At 39.4% G+C, this 27,981-nt stretch overlaps 1 protein-coding gene across 2 annotated transcripts in view; it reads left to right on the top strand.

The window, feature by feature from the left end:
• Positions 1 to 27,981, top strand: part of Dhtkd1 (dehydrogenase E1 and transketolase domain containing 1) — a 41,592-nt gene extending 13,611 nt beyond the window's left edge. The window contains exons 4-17 of one of the 2 annotated variants that reach the window (XM_046442321.1): positions 62 to 256; positions 1,237 to 1,506; positions 5,387 to 5,558; positions 6,391 to 6,589; positions 9,275 to 9,587; positions 11,045 to 11,129; positions 12,687 to 12,826; positions 18,347 to 18,497; positions 19,580 to 19,686; positions 20,495 to 20,659; positions 23,345 to 23,427; positions 23,881 to 24,050; positions 26,398 to 26,483; positions 27,660 to 27,981. In XM_046442321.1, coding sequence (XP_046298277.1) covers positions 62 to 256; positions 1,237 to 1,506; positions 5,387 to 5,558; positions 6,391 to 6,589; positions 9,275 to 9,587; positions 11,045 to 11,129; positions 12,687 to 12,826; positions 18,347 to 18,497; positions 19,580 to 19,686; positions 20,495 to 20,659; positions 23,345 to 23,427; positions 23,881 to 24,050; positions 26,398 to 26,483; positions 27,660 to 27,764 — 2,241 coding nt within the window. In that variant the 3' untranslated portion in view covers positions 27,765 to 27,981. The remainder of the gene's footprint in view (positions 1 to 61; positions 257 to 1,236; positions 1,507 to 5,386; positions 5,559 to 6,390; positions 6,590 to 9,274; positions 9,588 to 11,044; positions 11,130 to 12,686; positions 12,827 to 18,346; positions 18,498 to 19,579; positions 19,687 to 20,494; positions 20,660 to 23,344; positions 23,428 to 23,880; positions 24,051 to 26,397; positions 26,484 to 27,659) is intronic. The other variant, XM_046442322.1, reaches the window with a different exon arrangement.

Raw genomic sequence — 27,981 nt, 5'->3', positions numbered from 1 at the left:
CCTTTCATCTGAGCAGAGGTCATTTCTCAGAAGCTAATATGTCTGGTGTGATGTTCTATAGGAATTTGACCACTTTTTGGCCACCAAGTTTGCCACCGTGAAGCGATATGGAGGGGAAGGGGCTGAAAGCATGATGGGCTTTTTTCATGAGTTGCTGAAAATGTCAGCCTTCAGTGGGATAACTGATGTCATTATTGGGATGCCCCATAGAGGGAGGCTGAATTTATTGACAGGTCTTCTTCAATTACCTCCAGAGGTAAGTTCCTTTCTATGTTTCTCACCAACACTGTAGAATGAACTGTTACAGAAGAAAAATAATGTCAAGAATTACCTGTAGAAAGCCAGCTATGTTATGAGCAGTTGGACCAGGAGCTAGCTTAGTGAAGTTAATGTTGATAGGCAGAGGCCAGGCACAGTGGCACACACCTGTAATCCCAGCACTTAGGGAGGCTGAGGCAGGAGGATCAAGTGTTCAAAGCCAGCTTCAGTTACTTAGCAAGACTCTAAGTTAAACTCAGTAAGATCCTATCTCTAAATAAAATACAAGAAGTGCTGGTGCTGGGGTTGTGGCTCAATGGTTAAGCACCCCCGGGGTTCAATCCCAGGTACCAAAAAAAAAAAAGTTGACAGGCAGAAGTAGTATTTGAGTTGATTTTCTCTGTATGGATTCTTTCTTCTCTCTGCAAAGTTTGATATTTCCTCAAGGATGATGTAAATAGAGCTTAATTCTGTTCTTTCAGTATACTTTTCTCATTTTTTGCCAATTATTCAAATAAACACAGAGTTCTATGCAATTTTATACAATTTTCGCTTATCAGAAGTCATGGATCCATTTATTGGCAGAGTTTATAGATAATAGGTTGTATTAAAAGTAACAACACATTGTTATTTCAAGAGACCACACAAGGGCTGGGGGTGTAGCTCAGTGGTAGAGCACTTGTGTAGCGTACACCAGGCTCTGCGTTTAATCCCCAGCCCTGTGCAACAAAAAGAGAGAGAGACCACCTGTGTGTGTTTTTGTTTTGCTGTGATTTTGTCCCCTCTTAAAATGTTGGCACTTCATTTGATTCTGAAGCTCTCCAAATGGTTCTGTGCCTGTCTTTAAATGATTCATATTTATAATAACTAGAAAAGCATTTACATGACATTTTTATTGGATTATTTAAGCTAACCACCTTTTCCTTAGTCTCCACTGTGTTGAAAGACACTTTCTTCTTGTATGTTTATTCATAATAGCTTATGTTCCGTAAAATGCAAGGTTTGAGTGAATTTCCAGAAAATTTCTCAGCCACTGGAGATGTCCTGTCTCACCTGACCTCCTCTGTGGACCTGGACTTTGGTGCCCATCGTCCCCTCCATGTGACAATGCTACCTAACCCCTCACACCTTGAAGCTGTTAACCCGGTGGCTGTTGGGAAAACCCGTGGCAGGCAGCAGTCTCGACAGGATGGAGACTACTCTCTGGATGGTTCTGCTCAGCCTGGGGACAAAGTCATTTGCTTACAGGTACCTGTAGCTTCAGGAAGTGAGGCCAAAAGTTGGGAAAAACAGAGAAAAGGAATGTCTGGGTTGATAGGTCTTACAGGAGGTTATAGACATTCAAATGAAATTAAGATAACATTTGGGAAAAGAAAATTCTGGAGTTTTAAAAATGTAATAGCAAATATGAAGTCTAGTCTCAGAGCTTCTGATTTTAACCTGGGGCTTACACTTGTCCTGATATGATTGTGGGACAATCCACAGGCAGAGCTACTCCTTCTAAAAGGACATATGTCACCATTTCTCTGAAAGTGTGGCCCTCTGAGAAATTACGTATAACCATATATGGAATATATAAGAATGTGGATTTGGGGCTGGGTTTGTGGCTCAGTGGTAGAGAGCTCGCCTACCATGCATGAGGCACTGGGTTCAATCCTCAGCACCACATAAATATAAAATAAAGATATTGTATCCATCTAAATATATATACATATTTTAAAGTATGTGAATTTACTTTGTTTGCTGGTTTGTTTAAAAAACTTTAGGGTTGGGGTGTATCTCAGAGATATAGATAGAGCACTTGCCTTGCATCCCCAGCACCTAGAAAAATAAAATGAATGCCTTTGGCTTTAAGGCAAACAAAAATTATTATTGTGGCTCTTTCTTCATATATTCCCTCCCCCAATTTTTGGTAACCCAACAAATATCATTCAGAGATTTGGTCTATGGGTCATATTCTCTTCTATGAGCACTTATTTACATATGAACCTTTAACTTCTGGGAGAAAATTAATTCTGAATATCAGTGATGGAGTCTTCAAACTCCATAGAAGTAGATACATGTGTAATGCCATAGAATATTCTGTTCTGTACAGAAACAGCCACATTATCCTATTTATATTAATTTTTCATGGGCCTGAAAATTGTTGCAAATAATAATAAAACTTGTTGGGAATAGACAGAATTAGATTTGATTATGTTATAGTATTTCTAAGTAGAAATTGTCTAATCATTAGCCATATATTCTCCTTACCTTTCACTTGACTTAATTCTTGATCTCTAAACTATTTTAGTCATTCATATTTACCTAGTGCATTGAGTATATCTTAAGATTGACTTCTGAAGTAAGGGGTGAAAATGTCCATTTCTTTAAAATGATGTGACCTTGCCAGGCACAATGGAGCACACCTATGATCCCAGCAATCCAAGAAGCTGAGGCAGGAGGATAGCCAAGTTCCAGGCCAGCCTCAGCAACTTAGCAAGACCATGACTCAAAATTTTAAAAATAGATAAATATAAGGGTTGAGGATGTAGCTCAGTGGTTCAGTGGTACAGGGCCTCTGGGTTCAATCCCTATTACAGGAAGGAAGGAAGGAAGGGAGGGAGGGAGGGAGGGAGGAGGAAAGAAGGGAGGAAGGAGATATAATACTAACTGCCTTCCTTTGTCTGTTTGGTCTTCCCCAAGTCTTTTGCCCTGCTGTGTCCTTATGTCTTTCCTTGTCAAGTACATGATTCTGAATTATATGGGGCTTCTAAATTTGAACCCTGTAAAACAATGGTGGGTGAGATTTCTAATGCTACTTTTTTCTGTCTTCTGTCTTCTGTTTCTGTTTTTTTTTTTTTTTTTTTTTTTGCAGGGGTACTGGGGATTGAACTCAGGGGCACTCAACCACTGAGCCACATCCCCAGCCCTATTTTGTATTTTATTTAGAGGCAGGGTCTTGCTGAGTTGCTTAGCACCTTGCCATTGCTGAGGCTGACTTTGAACTCACAATCCTTCTGTCTCAGCCTCTGGGCTGCTGGGATTATAGGTGTGCGCCACTGCACCCCTGGCTGTCTTCTGTTTTATCTTTGAGTTGGAACTGATGGAAATGGATTCTCAGTTGTGATCTTCTGCATGTTTCAAGATGACTCCCCTTCCATTGCCCATCCTCACCCCTTGCATTTAACTGACAAGCTTTCAACTTACCCAGCTTTTATGTCTGAGGACAATTACTCCTCCAAAACTTTATCAGCAGAGCACAGTGGTCTCTTTAGGTTTAAGAAGGAAAATAAAATCAGCAAATGATATATACATGCTTTAGCATCAAGAATCTGAAGATTGCCAGGCACTGTGATGCACATCTGTGATCCCAGTGACCTGAGAGGCAGGAAGATTGAAAGTTCAGGGCTAGTCTGGACATCTTAGTGAGACCCAGTCTCAAGATAAAAAGGGCTGAGGATGTATATCAGTGATTGCCTACCATGTGCAAGACTGTGGGTTTAATCCCCAGTACCACTAAAATCTTAGGATTATGAGAAAATGATGCAATTTGTTAATAGATGTTATCTCTTGTTATTTCCTGAATAATGCTGAACATTTCTGAAAAGGCACAGAAGAGGCAAACGTCCCTCTTTCTTATTGTACTGATCTTTTTTACCACATTGTCCCACAAGATGTCATAGCCAAGGAGGCCTAAAGGTGAGGAGGAATACTCAGATATCAGAACCCTTGACCCTGTGTATACTGAGTATTGAACTTTATTTATATTAAAAATATTTTTGCAGTACTGGGGATTGAACCGAGGGATGTTCTATCTCTGAGATACATCCCCAAACCTTTTCATTTTATTTTTGAGACAGACTCTAAGTTGATGAGGCTGGCCTCAAATTTAGTGATCCTCCTGCCTCAGCCTCCTGTACCTGGGATTATAGGTGTGCACCTGCTTAAGTATTGGACTTTATAATGTACCATAGTGAAGAAAAGACAAAAACTCTGAAATTAAGAATTCTTAAGTTCAAATTCTATCTTTGCACCTTCTGGCTTTACATATTTGGTTTGGTTACTTAGGTTCAATGGTTACATTATGTTAGGGCATAGAGAATCATTTTATTTAGCTCAGAAACTTGGCTATTTCTGATAATTATCTTTTAGTGAGAAGTCCTTGGAGCCAGGCTACTCAGGAGTGACTTGGGAAGCTGAGACAAGAGCATCACAAGTTTAAGGCTAGCCTCAGCAATTTAGCAAGGATCTAAGCAACTTAGCAAGATTCTCTCTCAAAATCAGAAGTAAAAAGGGCTGAGGTTGTAGCTCAGTGGTAAAGCATACCTGGACTCAATCCCAAGCATTAAAAAAAAAAAGAAGAAGAAAGAAAGAAAGGAAGTCAGAGCTCATATTCTAAAATCTATTATTTCTTTATTATTTGCTTTAAATGTAAAAATAACCTCTTCCCCCATCCCCTACCCCCCAAAACCCCAAAACCTCCTTTTTCTGTCACCTTGTCTACTAAGTTTTGTAATGATAGCCCAATCAAGCAGGCTTTGAATATTCTGGAAGAATAACATATTTTAGGCATTCCCCTATAATAATATACTGCTTTGTCCTCAAACCCTCTTTCCATTTATGTGTGGTGTGCTTTTCTCCTGTACCTCCTTGTCTTTGCTGCCACTTCACTCTCATATTCGTTGTGGCATCCAGGATCAGTGATGGAAACTTGATGCAGTCTCTCTTTGGTGGACAAGGTGATTGGGGGGAGGAGGGGTTCAAAGCTTGCACTATTCCTTACAGTTTGCAGGCTCTTTTCATACAAGAGTTCCTAAAGCTGATTTTCTCTTTGCATCTGCAACAAGCCTTCCTTCTGTGGTGCTGCTGAATGTTCTAGAAGGTTTGCTGAAGTGATGAGTATAGGTGGTGATACAAGGTAGAGGAAAAAGATGCATCGAGTCATCTTTGAAAGTTGTTTTTGAGGTCAGCCTAACCATTCTAGAAAATCCTTTAACCTGCATATTTTTAGGAAGGCAGAGGAGTAGTGAGAGGGTGGTCGTTTGTTATTCCTGTTAGTATTTTTAATAATTTATTCTGATTTGAAAACCTCAATTTCTTAATCCTTTATGTTCCTTTTTTCCCCACACCCTGCCCCATGTTTTAGGTTCACGGCGATGCTTCTTTCTGTGGTCAAGGGATTGTTCTTGAAACGTTTACGCTCTCTAATCTCCCACATTTCAGAATTGGTGGAAGTATCCATTTGATTGTCAATAACCAACTGGGTTACACCACTCCAGCCGAAAGAGGAAGGTCTTCTTTATACTGTAGTGACATTGGTATGTAACACAGGAGAACTGCTGTTACTGGGTCAGACAAGGAATTCCTAGAGAAACTTATAATTATTCAGTTTTTAATTTTGGATCAGATATGGACAGTAGTCACCAACAGTTGCCAAGTTAACATTTCCTCTAAAGTCTGAATGTAGTCTTTATTTAATTTATTCTTTTGTTTTGTGGTGCTGAGGTTGGAACTGAGGGCCTTGTGCATACTAGGCAAGCACTCTACCACTGAGCTGCATACTGAACACTGAGTGTGATCTTGAAATCTAAGGAAATAAGAAAAAGACTTGTGTTAATTTCTGAAAATAAGCTGTCTTAAGAGATGGGCAGGGATCTCATTATCCCCTCCTATTTCACTGAGTTACAATAACTGTTAAATGGTAGGACCTGCTCTGTTTTCATGTCCAGGGCCTGGACTGGATGCCTTTAGGGGTTGTCTTTGTGAGTTCTTTGTGATTAATCTCATAGGAATAGTGAGGATCCATTCTGGAACTTCTCTTTGGAGAAAAGCAATCTTTTTCTAGGATGCATCCTTTAGTGATCATTTTCTCTCAGGCAGAAAGATGACAGAATAACAACAATAACAAATGTTAACTATTGCATACCAGGTATTGGAAAGCATTTAATACTTGATGTACATTAACAGGTATAACGTTAACTGTTGGAAGCCCTGTATGAATTAAGGGTTTGTTTGAACCATTAACAACCAAACCTAGCTACCTCTGAGGACCTGGTATGTCTTCCCGTGTAGGCAGTCAGGGGGCCAGGGTGGCAGGGTGCTAATGTCATTCCAGGTTAACTGATTACATCTCGGCCACCCCTTCTTCAGGGAAGCTCGTGGGCTGTGCCATCATCCACGTCAACGGAGACAGGCCAGAGGAAGTAGTCCGGGCCACACGACTGGCTTTTGAATACCAGCGCCAATTCCGCAAGGATGTGATTGTTGATTTGTTGTGCTACCGGCAGTGGGGCCACAATGAGCTGGATGAGCCTTTCTTCACCAACCCGGCCATGTACAAAATCATCAGGTGCAACTATAAGCCTTTGTTTAATATATCCCCTGACCTTACAGTGCTTATGTCTTTGTGGTGGTTATAGTTATTGTCAGTATTTTGCAGGGTTGGGGATCAAACCCAGGGCCTTGTACGTGTTAGCAAGTGCTTCACCACTGACTTATATCCCCAACCCTGTAATATTTAATAGATGCTCTCAGATAGGGTAACTAACTTCCTTGGTTTGTTTATGACATGAGAGTTGCAGTGCTGAACTGCGACAGTCCTGGGCAAATTGGGATGGTCGCCTTGTAGGTCTCAGGAGAGCTTCCCATATTTTTCAAATTCCATGTATTTATTTATTGAATAGAGAAGAGGCAATAAGAAACTGATGTGACTCCATTTTTAAAAATAAATAAATAATAGCAGCTTCTACTTCAAGGCCTGTCCTAAAGAAGGGGTCATGACCCTTGTTCTTAGAAAAACCCACAGAGCACTCCCACCCTGCTGAGTTGTTTGTCTGTAAATAACAGGAGAGATCTGTGGAGCCAGGTGTCCCTGACTCAGTCAGGCTAGGTGAGGACCCATAGCAACCCTCCTAGCAACCTCCAATCAGCATGAGACAGGGAAAATACCTGGAATGCCAGATGACCCCCAAGTAGTTTATGGTGTTTGATAACAAGTTGGGAAACCATGTAGTTTAGCACGTATACCCCTCGTGGCCAATCAGTTCAAACGAACCCCCCTCTTGTACTAACCAATCACCCCTACCCAACTTGTTCCCGCCAGTGAATGTGCTAATCAATGTTAAGATTTGTTGTTTGATTTTCCCGCCGTATGGAATGATTTGCTGTGTGATGTTGTGACGCATAGAGTATCCCCCCAAAACCTATAAAATCTCCCTGAACAAAGGACTGGGACTCACTCCCTGGGACCGCTGCGTCGGGAACGGTTGTGAGCCAGGCTCGAGCTTGCAATAAAGACTCTTGTGTGATTGCATCGGATTTGGCTCCTGGAGGTCTATTGGGGTTCCATGAATCTAGCATAACAGCAGCTTAACAACTCACTTAGCAGTTGGGAAGACTGAGGTCAGAGCACTTAGGCAAAGCTTTGCCTGAACCTCTTAATGCCTGAGCTGAGGATGGCATTGGAAGGATTAGGAAAAGGACTGCCACATAGCTAGGAAGTAACAAAAGCATTTTTTGTTTGTTTGTTTGTTTGTTTCTGTGATACTGGAGATTGAACCCAGGACCTCCCACATACAAGGCAAAGTGCTCTATCACTGAGCTCCATCCCCAGCCAACTTTATTTTTAATTTTGAGACTAAGTTGCCCAAGATGGAATCAAACTTGCAATCCTTCTGCCTAAGCTTCCTGTTTAGCTGGGATTACAGGCATGTGCCACCACGCCCAGCCCACAAAGGGTTTTTAATGAAGGCTTAGATTTGTGCTGTCCAAGTACAGAAGCCACTAGCCATTAAATGATTATTGAGCACTTGAAGGTGGCCAGGCCTGAGGCAGATGTGCTGTATAGCAAACACACCAGATTTCAAAGACTTAGCATGTGAAATAGAAAAGCAAAGTATTTCCAAGCTTTCTATATTGATTGGGTATTGAAATGGCAGTATTTTTTATATGTTGGTTTAAAGAAAAAATATTCTTATTATTTAAAAAAAATTTTTTTTTAGTTGTAGGTGGAAACAATACCTTTTTTGTGGTGCTGAGGATCAAACCCAGAGCCTCACACATGCAAGAGGAGTGCTCTACCTCTGAGCCACAGCCTCAGCCCCCAAAATACATTATTAAAATTAATTCCAACTGTTTCTTTGGCATTTTCTTTTTCTAGATACTAGAAATTAATTAGATACTCCTCCTTCATCCTGTTTCCGCGTAGGCATACATTAAAGCCAAGGAGCAAACTCAGTGACATTTGACAGGCCTTTCTGGACATAGCAGAAGAGCTCTGTTCCTAGAGGAACAAAGCTGGGTTCTGGGTTAGCTCAGGGCTGAGTAGTTGCGGGACTCCATGTGCCTCAGGCCCTATGTAAAACACCAATCCTGCCTACCTCTCACTCTTGTCAGGATTAAATGTGATATTACATATAAACAGACTGTACAGCTTAAAGGATTATACAAACAGAATAGCATTATTTTTGTTGTGATATTATTGTTATGAATCAACCAGGTGCTAATTGTTATAGTTAAAGGATCATTAATACAATCTGAAACTGATGTTGGTAACTTTGGGTTCAGTACTTTTTGAAATAAAGGCTGTGTTGAATGGATAATTAGGTGGGTCAGTCTTGTAAATAATTGTCCAGAATTTACCAACTTGTAGGAAAAACACTGCAAATTATTTTTACCAGAATGTAGACAGAGGCTTATAAAGGTGAATCTTTTTTTTCTTCTTTGCTTGGAAGAGGTTGTTACTCAGGAGTGCCTTTAATTAATTAATTAAAGTTTTATGTAATTATTTTGTTTTGGTAACTTCTTATTGAGGTAAAAATCATAATATGAAATTTCCCCCAGTATTTTAAAGTGAACAATTCAGTGGCATTTAGTACATTCACAATGTTGCATAGCCACCACTTTAACTAGTTTTAAAACATTTCCTAAGTGCCTTTTGATGGTGATAACATCCTATATTACCTTTGAGAGTGATTGCTTCTGTCTTAGATTTTTGCAGATCAGATTGACTTTCTTCCCCTTCTCTCTTGGACAGAGCCCGAAAGAGCATCCCAGACACGTATGCAGAGCACCTTATTGCCCGTGGACTCATGACCCAAGAGGAGCTCTCTGAAATAAAAGCCTCCTACTATGCCAAGTTAAATGAGCATTTAGCCAACATGACCCGCTACAGCCCCCCTGCCACTAACCTGCAGGCCCAATGGCAGGGCCTGGTTCAACCAGAAGCTCGAATCACCACCTGGAACACAGGCATGCCCCTTGACCTCCTGCAGTTTATTGGCGTAAAGTCTGTGGAGGTGCCGAAGGAACTGCAGATGCACAGTCACCTTCTAAAGATGTATGTTCAGGTGGGGAACTTTGAAATAGCTCATTATTACTTTTTATTTTTGTTTGGCAAAGGAATTGATGTTGCACTGGTCTTTTCAGTTGGATATTCATTTGACAAATATTTATTGTGTTATTAAGGAACTGATTCTAGTGTTGTTTTGATGCTGAGAGCCAATAACTCAGATTTTCTTTTTATTCCCCTCCGTTTATTTATTTATGCATGTTTGATACATTATATATACATGGAATACATGTTCATTTAAAATGTGCATAATATCTATTTTAGTTTTTCTAGCCAGTGAACAGAAGGCACTTTAATTCTTTTAGGTAGCTTAAATAAAAGAAACAAAATTTGATACATATACCCTAAAGATAACCATTTAGATATTTTAAAATGCTAATGTTTTATATACCATCTTATGCTTACTATAATATGACAAACCATCCTGGTATGTCTGGGACTTATATATTTTTTGGAACATAGGACTTTCACTGTTAAAACCAGGAAAGCGAAGAATTAAAGGTCTTCATCTTTAAACTCACATGAAGGAACTCTGCCCTCAATTATCTCAAAACACTAACTTTGTTCTTGGAGTTTTTATTATAGGTATAGACCTATTCCAGCATACTATGTGTCACCATCCCCCTTAAGAAATAAGGTATCATGCTGGGTGCCGTGGCACATGCCTATAATCCCAGCAATTTGGGAGGCTGAGGCAGGAGGATTGCAAGCTCAAACAAAGCTAGCTTCAGCAACTTAGTGAGGCCCTAAGAGCTTAGTGAGATCCTGTCTCAGAATAAAAAATAAAAAGGACTGGGGATGTGGTTCAATAATTGAGCACTCCTAGGTTCAATCTCTGATACCAAAAAAGGAAAAGAAACAGGATAGTACAAATAAAGTTTCCCATGTTCCCCTCCCTAATTTCATCTCCTCGTGCCCCCACAGAGGTAACTACTAATCCCAAGTATATGTTTGTTTTCCCCTTTTCAAACTGTATGTAGCTGGGGGGCGTAGCTCAGTGGCAGGGTACTTGCCTAGCATATGCAAGGTCCTGGGTTCAGTCACCAGCACTACAAAAAAATGAAAATGAAAATAAAAATAAAAAAGCTAAAAATAACCATTATAGTTGTTATTAAAAATAGGTCCTTCTGTACTGTGTTGTGTGTATTGGCGTATGTGTGTGTGAGGGGAGGGGAGAGTATTGGGAACAGAACCCAAGGGTGCTGTACCACTGAGTTACATTCCCAGCCCTTTTTATTTTTTTATTTTGAGAGTCTCACTAAATTGCTGAGACTGGCCTTGAACTTGTGATCTTCCTACCTCAGCCTCCCAAACCACTGGGATTACAGTCATGTGAAACCACACCTGGTTCAATATTTTTTATACTTATCTTTTTTGCATCAATTTTTAAAAATTCTTTGTGAAAAAGAATATGGGCTCTTAAAAGTTTCTTTTGCTTCCACCTCAATTTTACAGTCCAGAATGGAGAAAGTGATGAGCGGAACAAATTTAGACTGGGCCACAGCAGAAACCCTTGCCTTGGGCTCCTTACTTGCTCAAGGTAAGACATTTCTGTTTAGTTTCTTAGGTGGTGGAGAATACTTTAAATGACATTTGATACATGTGACCTCTGTGATTTTCTGAATTACGACTATCTACTATCATTTTTATCTACTAGAAAGTTTCTAAAACATTCTACTGGACAATATTACTTGATCGTAGTATAAGTCATGTTGAAAGCCTTCACCAGAACATAGACAATACAACGGTATACTGAGAAATATAGGAGTCAGTGTCAGATGTATTGGAAAGACAGTTTTCTCTAAAAATACTTCTGTTTTTAAATTTTATTTTTTAGTTATATAGGTGGACACAGTATCTTTATTTTATTTTTATGTGGTGCTGAGGATCGAACCCAGTGCCTCACACATGGTAAGCAAGTGCTCTACCTCTGAGGCACAACCCCAGCCCTTATAGAGCAACACCTCTTAAAAGAAGTGTGAATAGCCATAAATTATATGAAGAAATGTCCAACATCTCTAGCCATCAGGGAAATGCAAGGAAAAACAACATTGAGAGTCCATCTCACCCTAGTCAGAATGATCATCATCAAGAATACAAAAAACTATTAAATTCTGATGAAGATGCAGGGGAAAAGGAACCCTTATACACTATTGGTGGGGTGTAAATTAGTACAGCCACCATGGAAATCAGTACAGAGGTTCCTCAGAAAACTAAAATCAAAACTACCACATGACCCAGCTATACCACTCCTGTGTATATACCCAATGGAATTAAAGTCAGCATGTTATATAGGTACCTACAAACCCATGTTTATCATGGCAAAATTCACAATAGCCAAGTAATAGAATCAGCCTATGTGTCCATCAACAGATGAAAGGGTAAAGAAAATGTGGTGTGTATATACAATAGGGTATTGTTAAGACATAAAAAAGAAATAAAATCCTGTCATTCATTGCAGGAAAATGGATGGAACTGGAGATCATCACATTAAGCAAAATAAGTCAAATTTAGAAAGACAAGTATCACATGTTTTAATTCATGTGGAATCTGGTGGGGGGGAGTGATTATGAAAGTAATGAGGAGGCTGAGAAGAGGAGGAAGATGGGGGAAGAGGTGTGTAAAGGGAGACAATCTGGGGTGAACAGGATGAAAGTATGTTATTTGCATGTATAAATATGCCACAATGAGACCCATGAGACCCATTTTCCTGTACAATTAAAATACACTAGTAAAAAATTTCTAGGGCAACTAACAGTTCTCCATTCTTATACAACTTTACCTTGACTTTTAACTATAGAACAGGAATGTTTTAATAAGGATAATCTATTATCCTTAGGAAAAATTTTAAGATGAGCCAGTGTATAAGAATTTGGACAGCCAGGTATGTGGTGTGTGCCTGTAATCCTGGCTACTCAGGAGACTGAGACAGGAGAATTACATGATGCCAGGAGTTCAAGGTCAGCCTGGGCAACATGTTAAGACCCTGTCTCAAAAAAGAAAGAGAGAGAAAGAATTCAGGGCCACCATGCCTTAAGTTATTCGTGGAGATCTGGATTTTAAAAAAATTATTTTTTTTCTTGATTGCTTGCTTAAGGTTTCAATGTCCGACTGAGTGGCCAAGATGTCGGTCGTGGAACTTTCAGTCAAAGGCATGCCATGGTGGTTTGTCAGAAGACTGATGATACCTATATTCCTCTGAACCATATGGACCCTAATCAGAAGGGGTTTCTGGAGGTAGGACATCCTGGTATCTATTGTAAAATTCAGGTGCCAATTATTATAGTTACAGGATTCCTTTTTTCTTTCTTTCTTTCTTTCTTTTTTTTTTTTTTTTTAATATCGTTTAGTTGTAGTGGACCTTCATTTTATTTATTTATATGCAGTCCTGAGAATTGAACCTAGTGCCTCACACATGCTAGGCAAGCACTCTACTTAGCCATAGCTCCAACCCATAATAGTTACATGATTCTTAAAGCAACCAGAATAAATGTCAGCAACTTTGGATTCAAGACTTTTTAAAATAAAGGAGTACTAAGTGGGTAGATAAGTAGTGTGTACGTTTGAAATAAAAGGCTAGAGTAAAGCTATTTCCTTCTGGCTACTTATCTACAATCACATAAATGTCAAATGGATATGTGTTTTGTCAATTCAAAATTGGCAATATAAGGGCTGAGGCTGTAGTTCAGTGGCAGAGCACTTGCCTGTGTGAGACATTGGGTTCGATCCTTAGCACCACATAAAAATGAAACAAATAAAATAAAGGCATGCTGTCCATCTACAACTACAAAAAAATTTGACAATATAATCTGCATGTTGTAAATTACTTAAGTTAGTTGTAAGTTAGTCATTGAAGCTAGTCAAAGTTGTGGGTAGTAAGCTATTACCTGCTTTTAAAAATTTAAAAAAATCAAAACAAAGCAAAAATACTCCATTTCCTCCAGGTTACCTTGTTCTTTTCTTTTCTTTCTTTCTTTCTTTTTTTGTTTGTAATCTGTGAATGGTACCAGGGATTGTAGAGGAAAATGGGTCTCATGGGTCTCATTGTGGCATTGTGTGTTCCCTAAAATTTAGCAGGGATTTCTGTGTGCCATTCTCTGTGCTGTTTTCTTCAGCATCTTAATGGCAGGAGCTCAGTTGTTTCATTTTTGTTCTCCAACAGTTAGCATAGTGCCCAGCACATGATGTTTATGAAAATGAAGTATTTTTAAGGCCAGTTCAGTGGCACCCCATCTCTTTTTTTTTTTTCATTTTAGCCTTTGGTTTGAGAATATAATCTTGTTTAGTGATTCTCTAATTAAAAATGTGCTTGGTAAGAGCAATATTCCAGGAAGATTAGTTAAAGGTCATTTTCTTTAAGTTAATTTAAAATTCACCTTTGGATCAAGTGAGATTGGTGAACTAGATATTGAAATGTTTTGTATCTGTTCTACCTCAAATGAGGCTGTCATTGAATTGCTATTTGACGTTTAGTATCATTTTCAAATATTGCTACTTAAAAAGCCCCTATTATATGTCTTGTATCTGTTATGAAGATACTGTTAAAGATAGTTATCATTTATTATCTAATACCAGGCCTTCTGTATCAAGATCCTAGGAAAAAAACCCTTGGTTAATCTTGGAATTGAGAATGAGTGGAGTTTATTAAGCAGTGGTTTAACTTCATTCTATGTATTGAATTCTGTTACCAGACAGTGTTTCCTTATCAATGGTGGCTTCAAGGAAGGACTAGAAATCAGGGCAGCCTCTGTCATGAGTGACTAGGTCATCAGGATCTGCTCCTAACCCCTAACTCTCTTCTGTGTCTTAATCTTTATCTATATAAACTATCTTGGATACTTTTTGGAATAAGTAAAAGCCTTAATAGATTCAAGAAAATAGGTATTTGAGGGCTAGTGGTGTATTGGGGTATAGCTCCCTGGTAGAACACTTGTCTAGCATGCACAAAGCCCTGGGTTTGATTCCTAGCACTGGGAAAAAAAAAAAAAGTATCCAAGTTTATACAAAGTACAAATAATTCATAGGAAAAGAGGCAGCTATCCCTAAGAGTGGAAGACAAGAAATGCTTGGGAGAAGAAGCCTCATTTGAGCTAGGAATTGAAAGACATTAGACTCTGTCTAATAAGTGCAAGGAGAACATTCTAGGTGGACACAAGAATACATATAAAAGTTGTGAGTAAGAGAGCATGGCTTGCTCCAGGAACTACAAATGGCTTCACGTGACTAGTGTTTAAACTGCAGTGAAGATACAGGAGTAGAGATTGGCCATTTAGTGTACCCATGCTGTGGAAGTCACGTAAAATTGGAGTCATGGAGGAATTGTGACCAGGTGAGCAGATTTTCACATTAGGAAGAATGCTTGTGACAGTACTCAGGAAGTGTAAGGTAAGAAGGATAAGAATTTAGGACATTTGGGAAGGACACTCCCCAGTCTTCTAGGAGGTAATCTTAGGATCCAGAATCTACAGTGCAGGAGCAGTGTAGGTAGAAGATGGAACCAGATTGAAGGACTATTCAGAAAATGAAAGTGATCAGGACTGAGTGGTAGAGTTAGGGGTGGGTAAAGAAGGAAGACTAACATAGGTTACAGCCTAGCTTGACCTGGACAACTGAAGAGTAACAATGACACCCACTCAAATGAGAGCAGAGGGACTGCTTTGGTAAGGAAAGACGTCGTTTTAATTTTGAACATACCGCTTTAACATGGCAGAATGATATAGAGGCTTTTTGGTTGTAGTGTTTGTTTGTTTGTTGTACCAGGAAATGAAACCAGAGGCGCTTAACCATTGAGCCACATCCCCAGCCTCTCTTTATTTTTATTTTTTATTTTGAAATGGGGTATCACTGAGTGGTTGAGGTCAGTTTTTAAAAAATTTTTTTAGTTATTGATGGACCTTTATTATCTATCTATCTATCTATCTATCTATTTATTTATTTTTGGTACCAGGGATTGAACCCAGGGTGCTCAACCACTAAGCCACATTCCCAGGCATCCCCCCCTTTAATATTTTTTCTTTTTGTTGTTGTTGTAGATGGGCACAGTATCTTTATTTATTTTTATGTGGTGCTGAGGATCAAACCCAGTGCCTCACGCATGAGAGGCAGGTGCTCTATCACTGAGCTACAGTCCCAGCTCCTCCTCAGCCCTTTTTTATATTTTATTTAGAGATAGGGTCTCACTGAGTTGCTAAGTATCTCGATAATCTGCTGAGACTGGCTTTGAACTCACGATCCTCCTGCCTCAGCCTCTAGAGTTGCTGGGATTACAGGAGGGCACCACCAGGCCAGCTATTTATTTATTTATGTGTGGTTCTGAGAATTGAACCCAGTGCCTTACACATACTAGGGGAGCGCTCTACCACTGAGCCACAACCCCAGCCCCTGAGGCCAGTTTTGAACTAATGATCTTCCTGTCTCAACAGTCCAAATTGCTGGGATTACAAGTGTGTGCCACCACTCCCAGATGACATAGAGGTTTTTATGGCAATTAGATATGCATACCTGGTGCTAATAATGGATGCGGGTCCTGAGCTGGATTTAGAAGTAATCAGAGTGTAGAAGTTTTGAAACCACAGGGGTAGGAGAATCTGCTGGAGAGAGTAGAATAAGAGGAGGACCTAGGGCAGGATCCTGGGGGAAATAACATTTAAAGGGCAGACAAGGGAAAGGGTTTCATATGAGTATCCAGAAAGGCAGGAGAACCTTAAGTCACTGTCATTGTGCTCAAGGAGGGAGGGTCAGATAAGCAAGGAGGGAGGGTCAGATAAGAGGAAGAATGACTGGCCAATTACACTTAGCAACTGGGAAGTAGATGGTGAGTTCATGCCAAGCTGTTTCCCAGAGTGACAGGCAGAAACTAGGTTATACAGATGGTCCCTGGCTTATGCTGGTTTGACTTAGTTTTGCTTCTTTATGATTGTATTGATACATATTGTATTAATACATGTTCAATGAAAACCATAGCTTGAATTTTATTCTTTTGCTGAGCTAGTTACAGGTGGTACAGCCCTCTCTCGCCATGTTGGGCAGCTACTGCGGGCCACAGTTGCCAATCAGACACACGATCAAGAAGGGATCAGTGGACACTCTGTAGAGTGTCACATTGCTGAGATAGAATGTTTGGTGGATGAAATGTAGTGAACACACTTTGGCCTTCAATATTCTTATTGTATGATGATTTTATTGGGGCATGATCCAATCTCAAGTTGTGAAGCATCTGTACTTAGTTTACTGTGAAAGGAAGCAATGGCTGGGGAGCCCAAGTCATAGGAATATTTCTTGTTTTATTTTAAAGCTTTCAAGTGTCTATGTGCTGAGGGGAGAAAGCCAATAAAGGAGGGTCTGGGTGATGGAGCAGGTCCCAGAAGAAGCAGAAAGAAGGCATGAATACATAAGGAGTAGGTATGTCATTTGGGTAGGAAGAGTGATGAAGAAGGAGGTGAGGACAGGTGAAGATCCAAGTAAAGTGACTACCCAAGTCCTATTTATGACACTCATACAACTGAGAAATGTGGCAGGCTTTTTTTTTTTTTTTTTGGTGGTAATAAGGATTGAATTCATGGGCACTCTATCTCTGATCTATATCTCGTATCTCCAGCTCTTCTTAAAAATTTTTGTTTGTCTTGAGATAGGATCTCTCTAAGTTGCTTGGGCTGACCTCAAACTTTCCGTCCTCCTGTCTCAGCCTCCCGGATCACTGGGATTATAGGGGTACACCATTATGTGTAGTGGTGCATGCCTATAGTTCCAGAGACTCAGGAGGCTGAGGCAGGAGGATTGCTTGAGCCCAGGATTTTGAAGCTGTCCTAGATAACATAGCAAGATCATCTCTCAAAAGAAATTGAATAAACAAAACATCCCCAAAAAACCCAGAAAATTTTTTTTAATGTTGAAATAAACACAAAATTACAAAAAAGTTGGTTATATGATACAAGGGAACTTTTTTTCTCATCCTAAACCAACCATTTGCTAGCAAGTTATTAACCGGTTTGCAGAATCACATGATTCTGCAATCTGTATACAGGGTAAAAATGGGAGTTCATAACCCACTTGAATCAAATGTATGAAATATGATATGTCAAGAGCTTTGTAATGTTTTGAACAACCAATTAAAAAAAAAAGTTATTAACCGGATATCCTACGGTTTGTATTTCCTACAGTGACAGTCTCCATCACCCAATATAACCATCAAAACCAAGAAATTAACATTGATGCATTATTACCAATATATTTCTCAAATCTAATCCAGAATTATGTTGCATTTAACTATCATGTCTCTTTAACCTCCTCAGAGATTAATTTTGTATTCTGCTTTTTAAAAATCTTAATATATCATGATTGTTCTTTTGCCTTATCATGAAAATGTGATGCTTCAATAATGGATTCTGATCAAAATAGGCCTTTATTTTGTAACTTTTCCATCTTTATTTGAATGACTTTTAAAAAAAAAGTTTTGATGACCCATTTTTACTCACAGCTCCAAAGGTAGGCCATCTGAGAAATGTATTGCTTTTCTTTGGAGAAAATCTTTAATATCCATATTCCAACCTGTTTTTCTTCTCCTCTCTTTGTCCTGACTTTTCCCAAATGCATCACTGATACTGAGCAGTAAGGACTGTGTTGATGAATGAAAGCAAAGCTTCCCTCTACGTCCCTCTTGCCTTTGAGAGGTTTGTATAAATGTGATGCTTTCTCTTTGTGGGCCCCTGCCAGATGTCCCCTCGCATGCCAGTGTTTGGTTCTCTTTCCTGGGATTAGGTCAGCAACAGTCCCCTGTCAGAAGAAGCTGTCCTGGGATTTGAATATGGGATGAGCATCGAAAGCCCAAAGTTGCTGCCCATCTGGGAGGCTCAATTTGGTGATTTCTTCAATGGAGCCCAGATCATCTTAGACACATTCATCTCCGGAGGTCAGTGTCAGTGTGTGGCTGGGTGACGGATGCATGGCCTGGGCCTCATAGGGACAAATGAATGAAAGGGGGACACTGCTACTGTTGAGACTCCTGCATGTCACAGCATCTCTGGATAGTCACGAACTCATCCTGTCATCCACTGGCATGTGGCAGCTGTCAGACAGCTTGACAAGCTGCTGGGAAGAACATCGTAGTGCTCTGTCAGCAGCCGGCTGTGTACCACTCAACAGCTGGGCAGGGAGCACCTTCTGTCTCCTGGGGACTGTGCCTGGCTGTAGGGAGCTATGATGTACCTGCCAGCTTCTAGGCTGTCTGACTTCCACGGCTGTTCTGGGGGTATATTGAGTGACTAACTATAGCACAAGAAATCAGCAGGCAACAGTGAGGTTTTGTGGTGAGAGTCAGTGGTAGACTTGGAAGTCTGCTCCCCACAATCCAGGTCTCTCAAGTGTCTGACATTTGAAAGTTTCAAAAGCAGTACCTGTTTATTGTAAAATTCAATGTGTATGAAGAAAAGTCTTTAAGTCCAGATTTCAGTCCCATTTTCTGGGGGGTACCTGCTCTTAGATTTTGATTATATGTCCTAGATCTTTCCTATAGTTGTGTTTTTCTCTAACTTTTTAGTTATGAGGAAAGAAGTGCCCCAGGAGCCTGAACTTTTGACATGTCCAGAGACTGTTCTGAAGTGTCCTCCACCTTCCTTTTCAGGACAGTAGCCTATGTTGTCAGCCGTGCTGTGAGGAGGGGAGGAGATGCCCATTCTTGTTAAGGGTTATGTCTGCAGTGAAGTCAAGAGTGGCACATACTGTCTGTGAAGCCAGGACTTTTATCTTTCAGTTTGTCTTCTACTCACTAAAGCCAAGGACCCATGTAATTATAGGTTTTTTACCAAGCAAAATGGATATTTCCCCCTAAGTATGGTGTGACAGTGCTAGGTGACAGTGCTGGCAAATGCATGTAATGGAAAGGTTTTTGAGGGGTTAGATCTCAAATTGACATTTGTTTCACTTTCCAAGTCATGGCAGACTATTTTGCACCTGCTTCATGGAGTTCTTATTGCCTGCATCCTGCTTTTCCAGGAGAGACCAAGTGGCTCCTGCAGAGTGGCATTGTTATTCTCCTTCCACACGGCTATGACGGGGCTGGGCCAGACCATTCCTCATGTCGCATAGAACGGTTCTTGCAAGTATGGTGAATGCTATTGGATCCCTAGAGATGTTACACTGTTTCCTAGGTTCTTTGAACTACCCACTGCAGAGAATGCGAGTGTAGCTTAGTGCTGGAGCACTTGCCTAGTATGTGTGAGATCCTGGGTTTGATCTCTAGTGCCAGAAAATGACAACAACAAGAAAGAAAGAAAGAAAGAAAGAAAGGAGGGAGGGAGGGAGGGAGGGAGGAAGGAAGGAAGGAAGGAAGGAAGGAAGGAAGGAAGGAAGGAAGGAAGGAAGGAGTACCTCCTGTAGCTAGCTTCATACATACCTTAAACTATAAGTTTTGTTTTTGTTTTGTACTAGGGAGTAAACCCAGGGGCGTTCAACTACATCCCCAGTCTATTTGTTTTTTTATTTTTATTTTTTATTTTGGGACAGGGTCTTGCTGTGTTGCTTAGGGCCTTGCTAAGTTGTTGAGGCTGGCCTTGGGCTTGTGATCCTCCTGCCTCAGCTTCCTGAGTCATTTGAATTACAGTTGTGCACCACCATACCTGGCAAAATATGTTTTTTAAAAGATTCTTCTCAGATGATTTTTGCAGTTAGTTCTCCCTGGGAACCGCTGTGTTAACATGGCAAAGCATTGGGCCAATGGACAGAGTCCTCAGAACTCTCTTTTGGTCAGTATTTCACAGGTCATAAATTTACCTTGCAATATTTTTCTCTAATGGAGAGAAGTGTGTTTGCTCTAATTGAAAACACGTTTCCCTTTGGCCTTCATATTGTTACTATGATTGAAATAGACAATCTGAACTTCTTTCTCCTTTCTTGCCATTTCTCATCTAGATGTGTGACAGCAGAGAGGAGGGGGTGGACGGAGACACCGTGAATATGTTTGTGGTACACCCAACTATTCCTGCGCAGTATTTCCATTTGCTTAGGCGACAAATGGTCCGGAACTTCAGAAAACCCCTCATTGTGGCTTCTCCCAAGATGTTGCTCAGGTTCCCTGTAAGTAGAAAACTACTTACAGGGTTAATAAGCTTTTCTTCCCTTATCATTTTTGTATTCCACTTTTCTCTCTTTTCTATGTCTAATAATATTTCTAAATTACAGAAATATCTTTTTAGTTCAAATTAACTTTGCTGCTTTCATTATCTTTAGCCATTTAAGAATAACTCGAAAAAAATAATTGGAAATATAGTTTGCTATCCATTTGTGTTGTAAGGAGGGATGTCTATAGCAGATACTGTTAGTTAGTCTCAGGCCTGGGAATCAATGTTGAAGAAATGTACTTCAAGTTGTTTTCATCGTTTTCTGCTGTTTGTAGAGGTCTACTTATTCTCTTTCACCCAATGTAATCAGCGGCCTAGAAGCATCACAGCGTCACAGTACATTCAAGAAAAGTTAATGTACCGGGTATGGTGGCACATCCCTGTAATCTCAGCAGTTTGGGAGGCTGAGGCAGGAGAATCGCCAGTTCAAACCCAGCCTCAGCAACTTAGTGGGGCCCTGAGCAACTCAGCAAGACCCTGTCTCTAAATGAAATATTTTTCAAAAGGGCTGGGGATGTGGCTTAGTGTTTTAAGTGCCCCTGGATTCAGTTCTCAGTACCAAAAAAAAAAAAAAAGAAAGAAAGAAAGGAAGGAAGAAAAAAGAAAGAGAGAAGGAAAAGAACAAAAGTGAAAAGTTAATGCAACCCCGTTTAACACAATTCTTTTGGAAGAGCTCTTTTGACACAGATAGTGTAAGACAATCTTTTTTGTTTTGTCTTGTATTTGGTACTGGGGATTGAACCCAGGGATGCTCTACTACCAAGTTATATCCTCAACCCTTTTTATTTTTTGTTTTGAGACAGGGTCTTGTTAAGTTTCTGAGGGTCTTGCTAAATTGCTGAGGCTGGCCTTAAACTTATGATCCTCCTGTCTCAGCCTCCTAAATCACTGGAATTATAGGCATGCACCACCATACCTGGCTTTTGAAACAATCTTAAAGGGATCAAATCAAAATGTAAAATTACTACAATTTATTATTATTTTTATTTTTTTAAAACTTTTTTAGTTGTTGATTGACCTTTATTTATTTACTTATATGTGGTGCTGAGAATTGAACCCAGCGCCTCACACATGTGAGGCAAGCACTCTACCAATTGAGCCACAACCCCATTCCTACAATTTATTTCTAAGAAACATGTATCTGGGATTTAAAAAAAATATCCTTATTTTATTTATTTATTTACTTACTTACTTAATGTGATGCTGAGAATTGAACCCTGTGCCTCACACATTCTAGGCAAGCACTTTACCACTGAGCCACAACCTGAGCCCATGTATCTAGGATTTTTGATCCAACTTTCATTGTATCTCCAAGATTGTCACCTGTTCCTCAAATCATATTATCATAGTGATAGTAAATATAACATGTATATTATTAATGGAATTATTAGAAATTTTATCTTTATTTTTTGTAGTGCTAGAGATTGGACCCACAGGAACTTTATCACTGAGTACATCCCCAGCCCTTTCTTTATTTTTCATTTTGAGACAGAGTGTCATTAATTACAGCAGCTGGCCTTGAACTTTCTGTCCTCCTGCTTCAGCCTCCTCGGTCTCTGGAATTACAGGCGTGTACGGCTGTGCCCAGTCTGAAATTTTAATTCTTAAAATTATTGTTATTATTAGTTTTGCTATTTCTTGCACTATTGGGGCTAGAACCCATGGGTTCTTTACCACTGATCTACAACCCCTAACCTTTTTTATTTTTTTGAGACAAGGTCTTGCTGAATTGCCCAGACTATCCTTGAATTTGAGATTCTCCTGCTTCAGCCTCCCGAGTAGCTGGGATTATAGACGTATGCTACCTTGGCCAATGAATTCTTTTTTTAAAATTTTCTTTATATATATATATATAGACTATCCTTGAATTTGAGATTCTCCTGCTTCAGCATCCTGAGTAGCTGGGATTATAGATGTATGCTATCTTGGCCAATGAATTCTTTTTTAAAATTTTCTTTTATGTGTGTATATATATATATATATATATATATATATATATATATATATATATATATATTATATGACAGCAGAATGCATTACAATTCTTATTACACATATAGAGCACATCTTTTCATATCTTTGGTTGTATACATAGTATATTCACACCAATTCATGTCTTCATACCTGTACTTTTCATAATAATGATCATCACATTCCACCATCATTAATAACCCCATGCCCCCTCCCTTCCCCTGGCCATTGAATTCTTAAAACTCTGTTGTAGCCCAGTGTGGTGGCACATTCATGTAATCCTAGATACTTGAGATGCTGAGACAGGAGGGTTACAAATTCAAGGCCATCCCAAACAATTTAGCAAGACCCTGACTCAAAATAAAACAAAAAGAGTTGTGATGTAGCTCAGTGGTAAAGTACTTGCCTAGCATATGCGAGGCCCTGGGTTCAATCTTAGTGCTACCAAAAGACCCCCCCAAAACAAAACTTATCATGACACCTGTAGTGTGGCATAGACAAAAGGCAATTTTACTTAACTTTAGTCTGATATTTTGGGGAAATATACTGTTTTTGTTAGTTTGTGTGCTTACTCTCAGTTCTAGGCTACTTGTGGGAAAGATCACTTATAAGTGAAAGCTGCATCTCTTTTCCACTAGTTGATACATGTATGGCTTTTTTTCTCCCTTAGGCAGCTGTGTCAACTCTTCAAGAAATGGCACCAGGAACAACATTCAAACCAGTCATTGGTGATTCATCTGTGGATCCAAAAAAGTAATTTAATTGTTTCTCTGTTTTCATACCCTGGGGTAGATGTTCAGTTAGTAGTAAAGTTTAGTTCATGTTGGAGAATCCCAAGTAACTAAAATCTCCTCTACCCTGATATAATTTTATTTTCTTCTATTTTTTTTTTGTGGTGCTGGGGATTGAACCCAGGGTCTCACCATGGTACCATGCTGGGCAAGTGTTCTCCCTCTGAGCTCCATCCCCAGACCCTATCCTGAAATAAGTTTTTTTTAAGGCAGTGGAATAGGAGTTAGAGTGTGCATGAAAGAATGAACTTCAGAGGCATTTGTGGCTCAAGAGGATTGCCAGTAACTGACCCCAGTTACCATGCCTCCACAGCTTCATTAGTGAGCCACTGAAGAAATCTAGTCTCCCCTTTCCTCGGACACAATTCTTGGGAGCATTTCTCCCCCATTCTGTTGCTCCTGTTCTCCCCAACAGAGTGAAGACCCTCGTATTCTGCTGTGGTAAGCATTTCTATGCCCTGTTGAAACAAAGAGAATCTTTAGGGACCAAGAAACATGACTTTGCCCTGATACGAATAGAGGAACTCTGCCCTTTCCCATTGGATTCACTACAGCAAGAGATGAGCAAATATACACACGTGAAAGGTAAAGAGTTGTTATTGTTAGTGTTCTTTGCTTTTTAGTTATATGAAATCTATTCAAACTATTTCAGATTTCAAAAGGTGGTGGGGGAAGTGTGAGTTATTAGAAAATCAAATCTCACCAGGTGCAGCTGTGCATGTCTGTAATCCCGGCAATTTAGGAGCCAGAGGCAGGAGGATGGCAAATTGGAGATCAGCCTCAGCAACTTAGTGAGGTCCTACACAACTTGGTGAAATCCTGTCCCAAAATTAAAAAAAATAAAGAGCTGGGGAAGTAGCTCAGTGGTAAAGTACTCCTGAGCTCAATCCCCAGTTCCAAAAAAAGAAAGAAAAGAAAATCAAATTTCTCGGAGTCTAAGAATATGAAAAAAGTACTCCTGAGTCAGTGTCTCTCTTGGTGTCCCTCTTAGTTCTGCCCTTCTGTCATCTAAAACTGCTAATTTCTTGAGAGTTTGGGGATTATCAATGCTGTGCTATCATTTGTGAGAAATATATGATAATTAAAAAATACAAGTCAAGGCTGGAGTATTTGATGTCTGAATGCATCTTATAGAAATTAATTCCAAATTGATCATGGCCCTAAATGTAAAACTATAGAATTAACAGAAGAAAGTCATTGTGACCTTGGTTAGATGAAAATATCTTAGTTATGACATCAAAACCAATTCCATAAAAGAAAAATTTGGCTTTATCAAAACAAAAAACTTGTATTATAAAAAGCACTGTGAAGAAAATTCAAGTCAAGCCACATGCTGAGAGAAAATATTTGGAAATACATATCTGACAAGACTATCTAGAATATCTAAAGACCTCTTAGAACTCAGTGCTAAGAAACAATCAGTTTTTTCTAACTGTACAAAAGCCTTGAAAAGGCACTTTTCCAAAGCACTGGATGACAAACAAGCACTTGAAAAGAGGCTCAATGTCATTAGTGGTAAGGGAAATGAAAATTAAGCCAATATAAGATATGGACATATGGGCTGGGGATGTGGCTCAAGTGGTAGCGTGCTTGCCTGGCATGCGTGTGGCCCGGGTTCAATCCTCAGCACCACATACAAACAAAGATATTGTGTCCGACGAAAAACTAAAAAAAAATTAAAAATAAAGAAATAAATTAAAAAAGATATGGACATACACCTGCCAAAATGGCTAAAGTTAAATCAAAATAAAACAACAGACTGATGATATCAAGTGCTGATGAGGATGCAAAGCAGTGGAGCCCCCACTCCCTCGTGATGGGAAAGCAAACTACTGCAGCCACCCTGAAAAATAGTTACTTATAAAGTTAAATGTCAAGGTACCACATGACCCAGCAATCCCACTCCTAGATATTTACCCAGGAGAAATGAAAACACATTCACAGAAAAATCTGTATGTATATGTTGTTGTTGTTGTTATTATTATTATTCTTAGTTGTGTAGTAGTAGTAGTAGTGGTGCTCAGGATTAAACCCAGGGCCTTGTGCATGTGACGCAAGCACTCTACCAACTGAGCTATATCCCCAGCCCCCATATACATATGTTTATAGCAGCTTTATTAGTAATTGTTCCAAATAAGAAATAACCAAAATATCATTCATTCAATGCATGAATAAACATAATTTACCCGCAGCAACAATAAACATCTGTATAATATCATACTACCCAACACAAAGAGTGAATATTGCTATACACAAAAACATGTAAAAGTCACAAATGTATAAGCCAGGATGAAAAACCTACATATAATATGATTCCGTTTATATGACATAAAAATGCTTGCTTTTTGCATGATTAAAAAATGTATACAAAACCATATATTCCAGAATTCTATGTTCATTAAGGTGAATTTTTATAATTATGTGTATATACAAATATAAATATACATACAGAAGGAAAAAGACTAGAAGGAACTACACCCAAATAATTTCTTATACGACATTTTGTTATTGTTTTTTGTTTTGTATTGTTTGCAGAGCTGGGGATTGAACTTAGGTCCTTGAGTATACTAGTCAAGTACTCCACCATTGAGCTACACCCCAATCCCATTTATATGACATTTTGGAAAATGTAAAACTCTAGGGATAGAGAAAAGATCCGTGGTTGCCAATGTTTGGGGGTGGAAGGGGGAACTGACTACAAGAGGATAGGATGAGGAAATTTGGGGCACTGGTAGAACCATTTGTATCGTGATTGTGGTTGTGAATGTGTGACTATGTATTTGTCAGAAAAAAATATAAACAATACAATGCCATATTGGAAAAGCACATATTTAATTGAGGTTGGATATCTATTCATACATCTCTCCCCTCCCTGCTTTTGGTATATATGTTTACTTGAGGTGCTAAAATGAATTTTTTTTTTTTTTTGTAGACATTATATGGAGTCAGGAAGAGCCTCAGAACATGGGTCCATGGTTTTTTGTTGCTCCAAGGTTTGAAAAGCAACTGGCCTGCAAGGTAACAGCTTTCTTGTGGTGTTTTGAGGTGTGTGTGAGTGAAGGCATGTTTTTCCTAGAGAGCTGACAGATGGGCTTATCCCCAGTCCAATTCTTTAAAGATGAACTAAAATAGAAATTCTAATTTTAGACTATTCCCTTGGAAGAAAACACTAACTTGGTGCTCAAAAAGTTTTGGATTTTGGAGCATTTCAGGTTTTGGATTAAGGATGCACAAACTATAATATCATGTAAATGAAAGTATGATTATTAACTCCCCAAAGTAAAGCCCTTACTTGTTTACTCCCTTTCTCATTAGTTCCCTCAGCCTTTTTAGTCAAAGCCTTGGAGAAGCAGGATAATAGTAGACTAATAGTAGACTTGTTTTATAGTGTGGGACTAGTTGGGTCCCTTTGTGTGCATCTGTAGTCCCAGCTCCTCTAGAGGCTGAGGTGGGAGGATCACTTAAGCCTAGGAGTTCGAGGCCAGTTTGGGCAATATAGTAAGCCGCATCTCGAAACAAAAACTAAAACACCATACACCCAATTAATACTTGTTCAAGGCCCAGTTACAAAGCTGGTATTCATGGAAGGCTGATATACTCCTTGATTTTCCTTAGGAAGGAGAAAACAATGAGACAAGCGATTGTACTTGTTTGTCTTTTATTCTGTTTTGATTGGAACAGAGTTCACTCAAGCTCAAACCACATTCACATGTAAATAGTTCTTTTTTTTTTTAAGGAGAGAGAGAGAGATAATTTTTTTAATATTTATTTCTTTTTTAGTTCTTGGCAGACACAACATCTTTGTTTGTATGTGGTGCTGAGGATCAAACCCAGGCCGCACGCATGCCAGGCAAGCGCGCTACCGCTTGAGCCACATCCCCAGCCCCTGTAAATAGTTCTAATTAAGGAAACTATAGCTAACAACAAATGATAGTTACTTAAGAATAGGATAAGGGGCAGTGCTTGCCTAGAATGCACATAAGCCCTGGGTTCAATCCCCACCACCATCTCATGCCTAGAATCGGATTGGTTGTTAGTGTTGACATATTTCTTTCTAATCATTCTCTGACTCATTATTTCTCCAGAAAGGTGACTTATGGTTAAATAAGCTAAGAGAAATATATGTACTTTCTTGGGGGAAGTAGGCAGAACTCCAATCAAAATCATTTTATCTCTTCTCTCCTTCAATGACAGCTCCGTCTCGTGAGCCGACCCCCTTTGGCAGCACCTGCAGTAGGAATTGGCACGGTGCACCTGCAGCAGCATGAAGATATCCTCACCAAGACCTTTTCTTGCTGATGTCCTTTGAGAAATCTTACTTCTTTTAAAGCAAACTGTTATAGAAAGGAAGGTCTATTTCCTCTCTTCTCCCCTTTCTTTTAGGTAACATGAAAAATTTGTATTCCTCTGAGATGATGGAATTGATTCAGACAATTTAATTTGGAATAGGTGGAATAAACAAGGGCATCTATTGTAAACACATGAATCAAACTAGTAAATTTTATCCTTAAAAGTG

This window comes from Marmota monax, unplaced genomic scaffold (genome assembly GCF_021218885.2).
Source record: "Marmota monax isolate L192 unplaced genomic scaffold, Marmota_monax_Labrador192_F-V1.1 WCK01_AAM20220418_F8-fsc00072, whole genome shotgun sequence".
In the NCBI taxonomy this organism is placed as follows: Eukaryota; Metazoa; Chordata; class Mammalia; order Rodentia; family Sciuridae; genus Marmota; species Marmota monax.
The sequence above is the reverse complement of the archived record's forward strand: the minus strand, read 5'-3'. Positions and strand labels throughout refer to the sequence as shown.